The sequence below is a fragment of the Chelmon rostratus genome, chromosome 7 (genome assembly GCF_017976325.1).
Source record: "Chelmon rostratus isolate fCheRos1 chromosome 7, fCheRos1.pri, whole genome shotgun sequence".
In the NCBI taxonomy this organism is placed as follows: Eukaryota; Metazoa; Chordata; class Actinopteri; order Chaetodontiformes; family Chaetodontidae; genus Chelmon; species Chelmon rostratus.
The window spans coordinates 24,550,514-24,564,296 of NC_055664.1; the positions used below are offsets into that span (position 1 = coordinate 24,550,514).

Below are 13,783 nucleotides of genomic sequence, written 5' to 3' on the forward strand. Positions count from 1 at the left end.
GCATCACATTAAGGACGTGATGATACCCTTCCATGGGGCTTAAAGGGAGTTTGTTACAAGAAGCTCAAGGTGGCTCTCAAGGCAAATGCTTCGACTAACCGAAACTGTAAGTAGTGGCTTTAAAAGGAATTTAATCTGCACAAATACTCTCTGTTTTCTGCCCCGTCCCTCCTCGCTGGCCTCCACAAGCACCAGCTACCTTGAAGTAACAGTAGGTGTTGATGGCGTGGTTCGTTCTTATCAGCTGAGGAACAGGCATGTTGCTCTCTCCGTCACCGCGAGGTCTGTCGGTCTCCTCGACACGATAGCGGGCCGATCGCTCCGCGTGATAAAACCGATTCCGCGGCGAGAGCATCTTTGAATAAAACAAGTATCGCACCATATATTACTGACATCTAACAGCAGAGCTGCTCCACGCAGCCATTCTTCTCTCTGACAGAGACAAGAGACATTATGATGTCGGCTTTGCAGAGGCTCCCCCAGCAATGTGAAATTTGTTTGTCTTCGCCTGTCATGGTGGAGTCTGTCTCAATCTGTGCTATAGCATATTGCACTGTCGCCTCTCACATCGCCGCCTGCATTATTCATAGATCCAAAGGCCACATGTGTATATCTTGTATATCATTACACCCTCACTTCAAGCAGACGCATGCTGTCAGGCAGGTTGAGGATCGTATTCGGCGTCTCGGTCGTCTGCTCTTCCTGCCTATTCCTCGTCACCCTTGAACTTTCCGATCAGGCGTCTCCAAACCGAGAAGGATGTGGATCTGCAGGCTGGCGGAGCGACTTCCCAGCCACCGCGTCCTCGCTACAGGAGGGGATGCTCGCTGCTCAGATCCTGCCAAGAATACACCTCATTATCCAAATGAGACATTAGCATGAGCCGCTCCCTCGCTCGCACACCACGGGCCGCCCCATAAAGCCTCCGCTGTGCTGTGCTATGCCAGGGAAAGCACTGAGGGGGAAGACATTGTGGCTGCAGCTCATTTTGCATAAAATGGAGGAGGGGGACGTTCAGCGTGTAAAAGGGGTCTGTTTTATTTGGAGAGGAAGAGATAGCCCGGCTGTGTGAGTGAAATGGAAATGTCACCAGGGGAGAGCATGTGAGAGCAGAGCAGCTGAGATCGTAGTGATTTATCTTAACATTTGTTTCTGCATGGCTTGCTGTTTCTGCTCTCCGGAGGATATGCAGAGGAGAGGGATGTGGCAGACAGATGGAGCAGGGGGATTGGCTGAGCCCCTTTGGCCCAGCTCTGCTCCTCCATCCTCCTCCTCCTCGCCACCGTCCACCCGTGTGGTGTTGGATCTGTCACGCCTCCCTGAGAGCCTGATGAAGTAGGTCAGACGCTGTCCCAGGGTCTGACCACTGGCTCCAGAGCTGCTGCTGCTGCTGCTGCTGCTGCTGCTGCTGCGTGGTGATTCACTCATTACACACACAGCTCCAAAACAACAACAAGGAGACCAAAAAAAGCAAGAAAAAAAGCAGCGGAGGAGCCGCTGAGGGCAGGATGGTGTGGTAAACAAACCCCCCCAACCTCTCCTGGCTTAACGTGTGCTAACATGCAGATTTGTTTGCTGCATGTCTGCTGACCCAATAACTCATCCTTACTGCACTGCAGCCACGTGCAGGCGAGCTGGGAAATGCAGGGATGCATTTATAATGATTTTTACAGGAGCACTGGTGCTTAGATGCCCGTGTAAATATGTATTGTCCTTTAAAGGTGCATTAAGGACATGTATTACAAATCCTGTTGCACAAAAATGGCCATATTATATCTACTAGGGCACAAATGCACCTTCTCCCAGTACTTTCCGGCACTTTCAGACAGAATATTGATGTCTCATCTCAGTCATGCTCTTTGTTATAATGACTTTATTGTTTACTTCAACTACAAACCAAGATAAATGTCATTCGGGGACCGTCTGTGCTGTGAACCCTTGGTTACCAGTCGAGGCCGGAGTTTACGTGCTGTTCCTGCTCCACGGAGATGAAAACAGAAACCCGACCATCCTGCGAGCCGCTGCACGTTCACAATACGCCACACATGATGTCACCAGTGTTTTGATGCCAGCATTTCACAGCGTTATCTCCTCCAGCACATCCCGTGCCTCTTATCTGTGGGCTTTTTGCAGGGAGTTGAATTTGAATTACTAGTCTGGAGGTTTTAATGGCCCGAGTGGCATTTACCTACATGTGAGACGAGCTTATGCCTCTGTAAAATCAGCGATAGCGAAGAAAAAATATATATTTTGACAAACAGGGTGAAATGGTTGATATTGGAAAGCAGTGTGCAATAGGGTGAAAAAGAGCTTTGCCTCGGCTGCAGCTCCCCGGGCAGCATGTTAAATTCCTGTCAGTGATGAGCTTTTATTCGTTGTGGCAGCATTACATTTCCATGACTTCACAACCACTGGCGAATGCAGACAGGGGAGTAATGAGGATCGTTGGAATCACTGAATTAATGCATCTTCCCCGATTGTCCCTGCTCTCGCTCACTCATTACGCCATTCTTTATTTGCCGTTGTCACTCCCCAACCTCCCACAGACACTCGCTCCATCTTCTTTTTTTCCCCCCTTTGTTGCCACTCCTCAAACTCTGAGTAGCCCTCTATTTCCTTTTCATCTTCTGTTGTCTGCTGCTTGTTCCTCATTTAGTCATATTAGAGGACCACTCCCTGAACCACTCTTTGAAATCCTCTCTCATTTTCCCAGCCTCTGTCGTAACACCCCGTCCAAGCGATTGCGCTGAGGCTCGGGAATGTTTGTACCTGTCTCTCTCCTTCTTTTCTCATGTGCAGACATGACTGGAGCACACCCAGAAACAGTACCTGCAGGACAGAGCTGTGATACAGTTTCTCTCGCTTTAAAGCCTCTTATGCTTCAGACGCTCCTTCGGCATCTTTGAACATTTGCTGCTGCTGGTTGTTTTTTTGCACTGTAGCCTGCACCGAAATACAAAACCCTGCTCCGAGTCTGTGTTGTTCTCTCAAACCACAAATCTGGTGTGGACCCGATGTGTCATTTCCACAACAAGATGTCAGGCTTTTTTGTTTTGTTTTGTTTGTTTGGTTTTTTTGGGAGCGTTACACATTTGCTCACCATTTGTTCCTCTGAAAGTCTCGCTTCTGTTTTACGCAAATGACTCAGAGGGAGAACACTCATGAAGTTGTGAAGGGAAGCGATTTTGTCACCGAAAGGTTCAGCAGTAGTAAATCATCTGTTGGGTCAAGTCAGATGTGAGTGTTAAAAATGGTGTGATTAATGCAGTACAGCACGGTTTGGTTGCAGCATTTAAGTAGCCGCAGTATTTCACGTTATTCTTTACCTGTGTGAATCCACCGTGGCTCTGGATTGAATTATAGCCTTTCATGGCTCATCTCGGCACCTATTAATCTCAATAGTACATTTTAGTCATTGCGGCTCAAGGTTAAACCACTATCTGCGTATTTCCAGAGTGTTAATAGACACAGCCTTTGTTGCCTGGAACAGTATCAGGGCTGCTGTTGTGCTGCTTTGAGCTTTTTTTTTTATCTATCTCTTGGCAGGTGTTGCCGGTAGCGATGGCGTGCTGGTAGAACGCCTCCTCCCTCCTCCGCGCTGTCACACACCCCTACGCACTCCAACCATTTCAAATGTGTATTATTATTAGTGTTACCGTAATGTGATTAGTTTGCACCATGGCCACTCTAATTTCACATAGGCACATTGACGGCGTGCAGGGGCTAGACAAAGCCGCCGCGCAGGACGGACTGGGAAATCTTTTGCCATTTTGTTATCTACATGTGTGCACAAGGCCAGTGGGTTGGACGGGAGGTGGAGTTGTGATGTGCCTTTGCAGAGGGATAAGTACAGAGCAGGAGTGTGCAGGGTAGCGCGGTGAGAACGAGCGGCCCTCTCTGCCAACACGCCTCTTTGAGTCGAAAAATAAAAGCTGCGTGTTCCTCCGCTGCACCGGAGTGATCTGATGAGCTTTTCCTGGTGTTTCAGAGCTTCTGCCTCTGCTTTTAGAGTACCCCCATTACAGAGTAGAGCTATGAATACTCTGAATACTCCTGCTGTCCACTCCCCCTGTAGGAAAGCATCTTAATAACTCCTTTACTAACTCCATCTCGTGTTTCAGGACAGCAGCTTCCAAGGCTTCCTTGGAGGTGGACGTGCTGGCCAGAAAACCACAAAAATGCCTGAATGTTTACAACCGCTTTCATGTCTATAGTTTGTATGGACAATAAGACATTCTTCAATCTTTAGTGTTGACATCCTTCAAATACAGGTGTTAAGAGGTGGTGTCACTTGATCCTTTATAGAAATGGAGGTGACGGAGGGCACCTTTGAAAGCCAGCTGCATCATCCTTTACTGCCCCTCTCCTCTTAAATTTTAATAGTCTTGCATTGTGTCTTTCACCTCTCTGAGAGGTAATATCATGTGTTGGCAGCCTCGCGAATGCACGGCAAAAAGCTGCCTAATTAAGACTGAATAAGGGGGCTGATGAGAGCAAAGACAGATCGTAGCAGAGGAAGGCAGTGAATGGTAGCAGAGAGGATTACAGGAGAGCGTTTTCCCTTTTCTCTCCACTCTCTCAATCCGGTGGATTTTCACCCCTCTTCGGGCTTGGTGGGAGGATGTGTTCCCGAGCAGGGGTGACCTGGCTCTGCTCTCTCATTCATGTGTGTAATGAAGGCCTGTGTCTGAATAATCCCATTAGGTGGTCAGATTAAAAACCTGAGCTGATATTTGAGACTGTGCCCGGCACCGCTTTAGAAATTGGAGAGCTTTGCTGTCGGCCCTGGGAGAGAGGGCGCGATGAAGAGCAGCCGAGGAGAGGGGCTGTGTTTGGGCGGTCTCTCCTCTGGGCTGATAGAGTGCCGTTGTAATTAAAGGGGAGAGGAAGGCTTCAGCAGCGTCTTCACTTCGCCCAGTACCTCAGTCGTGTTTGTCATTTACGCCGAAAGGCAAGTGCGAAGGCTATGATTCGTGAGCAGTTGAGGACAATCATTTTCTGCTCACGTGGGAAATGTGTCCTTTTTGTTTTGCATGATGAGGATGGCAGACTTTTTTTTTTTTTTTTTTCACAGTGATTTGACTCTATTTGACTTCCTGCATGGCAGCACAGAGAATTTAATATCTCTGAGGAACTTTTAGGATTGCTTAACATAAACCTTCACTTTGGCTCAATTATGATCACTTACATTAGAAACAAGTTTCCAGTTTCAGGAAGACAATACCCTGCCGATATTAGCCAGAATTGTTTGTATTAAATGTAATAGTTGAACGTTTCGGGCAGTATGGAGGCAGCACTAATCCTCCAGCCTGCCGATGCTGATGCATCTCCATATAATAATAATCATCCATTATAATTTGTGCATAAATAAACTACAATTAAAACCCAAGCGTGCTACTTCTGAGGTGACATGATGACAGAAGTCGCTTTATTTGTCATTACAGGCGAGCAGCATTATATTTGGTGCTCAGACACCAGCAGCATTAGAAAAAGAGATAAACAAACAAGATGAATGTGCAGATAAACGGCGACACTGCAAACAGCTCAGTATAAAGAAGGACTGAACGTCAAATTAGATGAAAAAACAATGCAGTCGTCAGTCCTCAGCACTTATGGGAGGGTGGGGGTGATGGAGGCTACAGCTCTGGGGAAGAAGCTGTTCTTCACTCTGTTGGTTCACGAGTCTAATGGGTTTTTTTTTGTTTGCTCTGACGTTTGATGATATTAATTTGTGTGAAAGCACATCAAAACAGAACATCGTGCATGTTTCAGTCTAACCCGTTTGCCTCTTGAGTATTGCTGCACTTGTGGTTGTCAGATCCAGATGTTTTCTGTGAGAAGACACATTATGAGCAGTGTTGATATCTGTATGATTGCTAGATTATGATGCGTCATAATAGGATGGTAATAAATCAGTGCAACAGTGGGATCTGAAGCAGTAAATCGTCGCTGTGTACTGTACATACTGCGGTTTGCCCCCGCGTGAGCAGGAAGCTCCCTCCTTTGCTTCTCCTCTTTTTTTTTCAGTCCTCTCCCACACCATTTGTTTAGTAGATGGTGTAGCTCTTTGTTGTTTTCTCCCCCACCTTTCTGTTGAGGATTCAGCGTGTGCCATTGAAGTTAAACGTGCCTCTGCTCTGCAGGTTTGCACAAACGCTACCTGTGTGCCTCGAGGCTTTGATCACGTTTCAGAAACGCTCTCCTCCGTCTGAGCGCTCGGAGGAGCTTTGCACGATTTCTGGTTTTAAGTGAAGACGTTTATGTGGGGACGCTTAGTTTTACAGTAAGCGACGGCTCTGTTAGTCACCAGCATTTTTTCTCTTCCTGTGGGGAGGCTGCATGCTCTCTAAAATGGTGGAATGAATGTGATGGCTGAGTTTCGCTCCAGATATGGGAGATCGGGTTTAAACAACATATTTATGGTATTTGCAAGGGAGACTCTGGCATCTTTGTCGCTGTTTGTCTCGAGCGGGCCATTAGTCATTGTCTCGCTGCTTGAGATTAGAGCACATCGTTGACTCATTGATAATTATCTGTCTTTGCTGAGTGCTATATGTTTTTCTTCGGGAGCAGATTCTATTTTTCGCTGCCTGCTCTGCTGCGTGAATAGAAGAGCTTCATGTTTATCTGCTCTCTTGATGCATCTTGGCTGTGTATGCTTGGCTGCTGCTAATCACCTCTGGCAGTACTCTTTCTTATTCATTAAGGTGATGATTATATGTCATGGTGAACAACGGTGAATTTTTTGCTGGACTCCACTACAGTGTCTGACTTGTGTGAAAGCTGCAGGGGTGAATGTACGTCACCTGAAGGCAACGTGAATTCATTCCTCCACAGTTTGTTTATTAAATTGTCTGATTTGTCCTTCATGTTCCGAGCAGAAGGAACGATGGTTCGTGCATGCTGAAAAAGCTTCCTTCACTTTAATCTTTTCGGTCATTTCACTCTTTGCTGCTGTCGTTTGTTTCATGTCTGAAGCTGCATGTGACCTCGCCGCGCTGTCGGTGAAGTCTCCTTTGGGGTTGGGGGGGTTGCCGTGGGGCCGGGGGTCCTTCCTTTCCCCTTTGCTTTTCCGTCCTCGTCTCCCTTACTTCATCTTTCCTAAAAAAAAAAATCTGCACCTGCACAAACGCACCTCCTCCCACCAGAGCACTGACACACTCCCTTCCATCTGTCTTTTCCTACCCAGAATTCCCTAACAACCCGCCACCTGGGGGCCATGAGATCCCGCAGGAGCAGCACAATGCAGGTGCCGCCATCGGGGGCGCTGTGGGGGGAGTCGCCCTGTTGAGCGTGGCGGCCATACTGCTCTTCATATTCCTGCGCCGCCGCCAGCGCACCTTCAAAGGTGACTACAGCACCAAGAAACATGTGTTCGGAAACGGGTACAGTAAGGCCGGCGGCCTGCCCGCCCACCCTCCCATCCCCAAGAACCTGCAGTACCCGGACGACTCGGACGATGAGAAGAAACCGGCGCAGATCGGCGGCCCCGGAGGGTTTGAGGCGAGCGAGCGCGATTTTGACGCCGAGCAAGAGGACCTGAAGAGGCCCTATTTCACTGTGGACGAAGGAGAGAGCCGAGATTATGACGAGCGGACTCTGGCTTTCCAGTATGACCCTGAACCTGAGATAGCCGACGATATGATCTCTCAAACCGACGGCTCTGTCATTTCTAAGAAAGAGTGGTATGTGTAGTGGCATGCGACAACCAAACCAAACCCTTTGTCCCCCACCTGCATTCCACTGCACCCTTCACCTCCATCACGTCCCCACCCTCCCATTCGTCAAACTGCACCCTTCACGGTCCCGCTCCTCTTTTGGTCAGCCCGGTACCCCCCTCCCCCTGACTCCCCCCCTCCGCATCAGACCCCATCCAACTAATCTCATTTAGAAAATCAAGCGTCTATTTAAAGTGCTAGCAACATCAACTTGTCGACATGACGGCATTGGTATCAGTTCCATCAGGTGAATGGGCAAAGAATACAAACGGTATGTAAACGGACTCGTTGTCACTGACCTACGAGGCCGGGAGGTGATTGGTCGATTAATACTGGTGTAATATTCTTTTTGTGTATTTTTTCATGTTCTAAATGTATTAAATGTATAAAAAGAGACTGCAGGTTGAGGTTTTGCTGAGCACATTTGTGAAAGTCTTACACTGGATGTGCAATTTGTTTTTTTGGTTTTTTTCCATCACCATTGCCGTTTTTCTTATTTTTATAATGTCTTTTTGTATGATTTTTAAGTGACCAGAGAATTGAGAGTTCATGTCTGGTGTAATTACAGATGGAGTTGAAAGTGTTTGTAATTTTGTGGTCAAATGTTTCAGAGAAAGTGGGAAAAAAAAAAAAAAAAAACACCACACAGGACCTGTATCATGTCTCACTGGGGTTAGCGTTCGTGAAATTACTAATTTTTGTATATTTGCAGCATTAAAAGCAGATATGTTAATGCTGTTTTCCAAAGACATGCTTAGTATTCCTTGACCCCCCTGCGTTCATCTGCTTGGTGAGTTTCTTTACTGAGAGGGAGTCAGTCTACTGAGCCATGTGGACATGGCACTGACGGATGAATAGCGAGCGTTTTCTCATAAGCTCCCACATCAGCCAATCAGAATAGCAGGGGAGAGAAGGGCTGCAATCGTATCACACGCAACAGATTGTGCTTTTCAGTGGTGCATCACAGTCACGTCCAGAAGAGGTCCGGTGAGTCCACAGAAACCCTCACTGATGCTCTGAAATGTCATGATTGTCACGTGACCTGAACAGGTTGGCTGCGTACCTGAGCTCCCTGTCTGACCACTATAATGACATGTCTGGGTTGTTTTTTTTTTGTGTGTGTGTTGCGTTGTCACGATTATGTTTTGTTCTAACCCTTCTTTTATCAAATGGATGTCAGAGGAAAGTGTGTGGTGGGTTGCCCGATGATGACTCTCCCTCCTTATAATTGTGTGACTCTGTCCTGAAGAGTTGGCGTAAGCCTTTCCGGCAGCAGCGGTTGCTATGAGGAGTCATCCATGGACACAAAGGGCACGGATAGGAGGAAAATGTCAACTTATGCTTAACCATGCTTTTATTTACGCCTACAGAGAAAACATTTTAATATGTAAAGGGAAATATGATGGTGACCATGCTAGACTGTAATAAGTCACCTGCTGCTTTCATGATGTTTTTGTTCCATCTCTTTTTTTTTTTCTTTCTAAAATAAATTTCAGTAGCTGTTTGGGGGATTTTAAAGGAGCGAAGGGTCGTCCTTCCCCTCATGTCGGCGTCTGAAGCTACAAATAGGGATACAATGACCCTCACTGACGGCATTATATACTGTATATCTGGCTTTTCAAATCACTGTTAGCAAGTGCCAGCGGATGCTACAGCTCTGTAGCGTAGCAAATTAATTGTTTCTCTCCTCAGCATCGAGGTCCATTACACAATCAGCAAAATGCATTTGCTTCAAACAAAAAAAAAAGTTCAGTCTGAAATATCGGATAAAGCGGAAACAAAGGAGTAAATCCATGGATGTAAGCGATTATCTGACTGGCTCTGAACAATATAAATACTATATTAAGCCTTATTTTATGCATGTTTTTTGTGTTGGAGTGGATGTGCGTATGTTGCTATTTTTTCTGTATCAATTCCAGTGTGTTTGTCCTCATTTGCAGCTCAAAAGACGACACTTTGTCTGTGTTGTCAGTATTGACAGAGGTATGAGTTTATGGGCACGCAGTACCCAGCGACAATATTGCAGTTAACACACAAAAAGTATATAAATATCTATATAAATAAAGATGAAAAAAGAACATCTCTTGGAGAGCGGATCTCTCTGCTGACTGGAGATGTGAATGTTTTACAGTTCATGCTTGTCTACTGTATGTTTTTAGATGAGCATGTTAATCATGAGCCTCAATTTATATCGTACTTTCGACACAAATTAAGATCACAGAGTGGGGAAAAAATCATGTTCTTATAAAAAAGTCTGTTAATTTGAGTTTGGTTTCATTTTCTGTTGATTTCAGTTTTTGTTCATTTCTCGAGCCTTATTTCTGTTTTTGTCTCCACTGCAGTTTGAGAACAATACATGAGGTTTGCGACAGGAAGTTTCAAAGTGCAAAAGCAGATAACAATTTTACAGCCTTTAGTTTATTCTTCACCTGCCGATGAACTGCTTTGCTGTAGCTTCTCAGTTGCGTCACAGCGTTACGGAGACGAACGTGTGAAAAGCACGTTTATATCTTCTCTCCTTGCGTTCAGTGCCTATAAAAGTCAGGAGACATGAGGTAGTCTGAAGAGCTGCTGCTCCATCGTTTAAGTTATTCATGCTGTAGAACAACATCAGAAATACTGTTGAAATATGACGCGGACTGCAAACCTCCTCGAATCAGACGAATGATGGTCTTTACTCGCAGTGAACCTTCGGTAGTGTCGTGGGGACGTTGCTCCGCCCGAGCTCCAGCACAGTGCTAATGATGCGTCTGCCCTGGATCAACTGATTTCTTAAAAGCTGCATTCATTACCATTTTAAAGCTGGTTAAGTGGTGATACAGCACTTTCCTTCCTGTCAGTACTGGATAGCTTCAGTCCTGAAGAGAGCGAACTGAGTCACACATTGCTGACTTTTCTAAGCACAACAATTGAAGCTAGTGAATCTAGTGAAAAGAGATTTAACATGTAAATTAAAATGGGAAAAAAAAAATGCAACGCTGGCCCAAATCCCCCCTTTTAAAGCACAAGTTTAAGGTTTCATTTCGCTTCTTTTGTGCATCCATTATGAAACCACTGCCACACTTGCTTCTCAGACGTGTTGGAGAAAGAAAACCCTTTCAGATCCGAGTGGACATTCTGTGTTCTGGTAGATGTAAACATTGTCTTCATATTGTCGGGGTGTTATGAGTTTCTCTTTTGTAATACTGACTGTAACTTCATTCCATCCTGATCTACGTTTTGTATTCAGTATGTTCAACATTCCACTGTAAATACTGTACATAGGGTTGAGATTATAGTTGGGATTTATTTAGGGACAATAGGGACTCAAATATACCTATTTTGACTGCAAACATTGAGACTCGATGATGGTTAGTTGAAGTTGATGCATAGCTTATTTCCAAAGTCCCACCTAAAAATGCTCCTCCAGTACGTTTTTAATATGCCACTAGCGGCTTCACTGTCATACAAAGGGGTGATGCATACAGTTTGTCGATGTTATTGAAAGAAAATCAAAAGAGAGAAAATTGTCCGTATGCAGCCATGTGAATGTATATTTCTGAGGGTGTTACAAATATGAAAAAAAATCTCTTGTTCAATTGTGATGACCCAGTGAAGTAACTTGTATTTGTTTTAAGCATTAAATGAGTTCAATAGTCAACAATGTTCTGTCCCAGTTCACTGATTGGATAGATGTGTGTTATCTGATTGAATATTGTTCATGACCGCAACACATTTCTTATTGTTGTGTATTGATTTTAGTAATTGCAGCTCTTTCCCAATAGCTTTGATCAGTGATGCATCCCTGTCGCCTCATGCAGGTGCTTCTTTCCATTCATTTTTCAGCTTTGTCACGTCCTGTGAGCCTGTAAGACACGAAAGGTTTATTCTGCAAGTAAACTTTTCTCCGGTTTTAACAATTATACACCGTGTTAGGACGATATTCAAATCCAGATGTTTGTCCCTCGAGTCCCCAAAGCACAGACGTTGCTGCGGCATCCAGCCATTAGACGGAGCCACAGGTTTGCGTTGCAGCATCCAGGGTTCAGCTCCAGCTTTCAGAATTAAAAGGCTACAGAGGTGGCTGCAGCACTAATGCAGGATGATTCTCTTTGGATGCAGCCGTGGGTCCCTCCATTGTTCGCTCTGGGTTTCATGCCTGAGCATGAGACAGATCTGATGAGAAAAATGAAAGCAACACAATCAAACATGATTAGGAAATATCTTGTGATTCAGGCTGTGCGTGTTTTACCACGTGTACAACATTTTCTGTTGCCAGAGCAGCTTCCACCACTGAGATAAGGTAAATTAAAAAAGCCAAAAGGGTCACGGTGTAGCGTGCTCGTAATTATTTTATGCGAGGCTAACACAAGTGAGATAAAGGGATGCATACGGCATGCAACAAAGGCCTACAATATTTATTACTGCAGCTTTTAGTGAGGTTTTTACTTTAATTACAGAGCTGAGCAGATGTTGATATTGAGTTCAGTGCTTAATGAAGCTACAGTGATATGATGAGAGAGGCCCAGTGTAGAGCTAGACAGATCTGTCTCAGACTGTGGGACTCAAGTGCAGACATCTGCACCGTGCACATTAAGGGCAGCCCAGAGTTTGCAGCTGTTGCCATCCATTTGGTAAAAGAGGCCTTTGTAGCCCAAGGGGCTTTGATGGCACATAGGCTTTTAACATGCATGGCCATCTAGTTTTTTCCCCTCCTCTCAGAGCCGCGAGTGGAATCCTACAACATTTCCTCTATCAAAGTACTCTTAGGATGAAATATGGCTGGATTTTTGTTTTAAAAGACGTATATTCCTCATGGGCCGTAAATTCAAAAGCCAGTTTGTTAAAGCTCCTCGTGTGACGTCCCAGCGTTCAGGGGCGAGTCAAATCAGAGAAGAGACGATCTCTGTGGAGGAAAATGAACAATCTGACAGACTGCCTGCCACCATGGTTTTTCACTTACAATTCTCACATTTTATGGTGCTAATAAAGTCAGACGAGCATTGTATTTCCAGTTTAATAAGTAATCACGATGCAGCCTCATGTGTTGATGAGTTTCTTTACATTGCCTACAGATTACACATTGCCTCAGATTCGTTAGGTAGCTTTTGCATTGGAAGAAACTCTTTCCTACTTTGAGTTGTTGAGCTGTCGATGAGCTAAAAGGCGAAAATGTGAAAAAATGTATTAATTCAAAAGGCTGCAGGAAAGCACAAAGACGGCCAATACCACAGGTCTTTAAACTACAGGTTAATGAGCACAGTGTGTGTGTGGAAGCAGGAGGGGAGTTTTACTTGCTGATCAGCGAGCTTTTAGCTGCATTAGTTCGTAGTTTTGAGGTCAGACTGTACGCAGATCCACATCCTGGTATTAAAGAGGGAAAATATCTGCTTCCTTCAAACGGCTGGTGTTTCAATGTAAGATCTATTTCCAGTGGACGCTCCTGTCTAGTTACTTAATGAGATGCTCTCGCAGTAATCGTTGTTGTTATCAAAAGGCCCAGCAGTGTCACACAGCCTGTTAAAAAAAGTGATTTACTTTGTCACCATGGTGTGTTCATTGCACATTTCCTTCTAATCACTTCTTGGATCAACAGATTGTTTTTTTGGTTTTATTTTTTGGATGTTTTTGCTCTTGTTTTCTACCTGTTTTCATTGTGTACACTTTGAGGTCACATGGGGTTGTCCATAATAAAAGTGTGTTACTGTTTAAATGATGCTCTTACTCTCATGTTGAACATTCTCAAAGGTTTAATGGCACAGATTTCCAGGGTGCACGCCGCCGAGGTGATGATAGGCGGATGCGCTCACCCACACCAGAAAACGTTTATTATCACATCTTTACAAGTGAAGAAAAGTGAATGTACTTTAGATACGTTGGAAAATAAAACCTGCTTTTTAGGAATAACTAATAATCATCATTTAACAACTTTAAGAGTCTGCAGCCATGCGAAGGGCTGTGTGGGGGCACAGCAGCCTGAGAAATGCTAACATTAGCATGCTAGCATGCTGTTGCTAGCAACATGCATGTCAATAGTTTTATCATTACATGGCCATAAATCAAAATACTTGGCAAAGGCAGTATTG

General features: G+C 45.0%; 1 protein-coding gene across 1 annotated transcript in view; it reads left to right on the forward strand.

Annotated features, from left to right (window-relative positions):
* nectin1b (nectin cell adhesion molecule 1b) overlaps positions 1 to 11,358 on the forward strand; it is a 73,031-nt gene extending 61,673 nt beyond the window's left edge. Inside the window, exon 6 of the mRNA XM_041939990.1 lies at positions 7,190 to 11,358. Coding sequence (XP_041795924.1) covers positions 7,190 to 7,695 — 506 coding nt within the window. The 3' untranslated portion in view covers positions 7,696 to 11,358. The remainder of the gene's footprint in view (positions 1 to 7,189) is intronic.
* Positions 11,359 to 13,783: the final 2,425 nt, after the last annotated feature.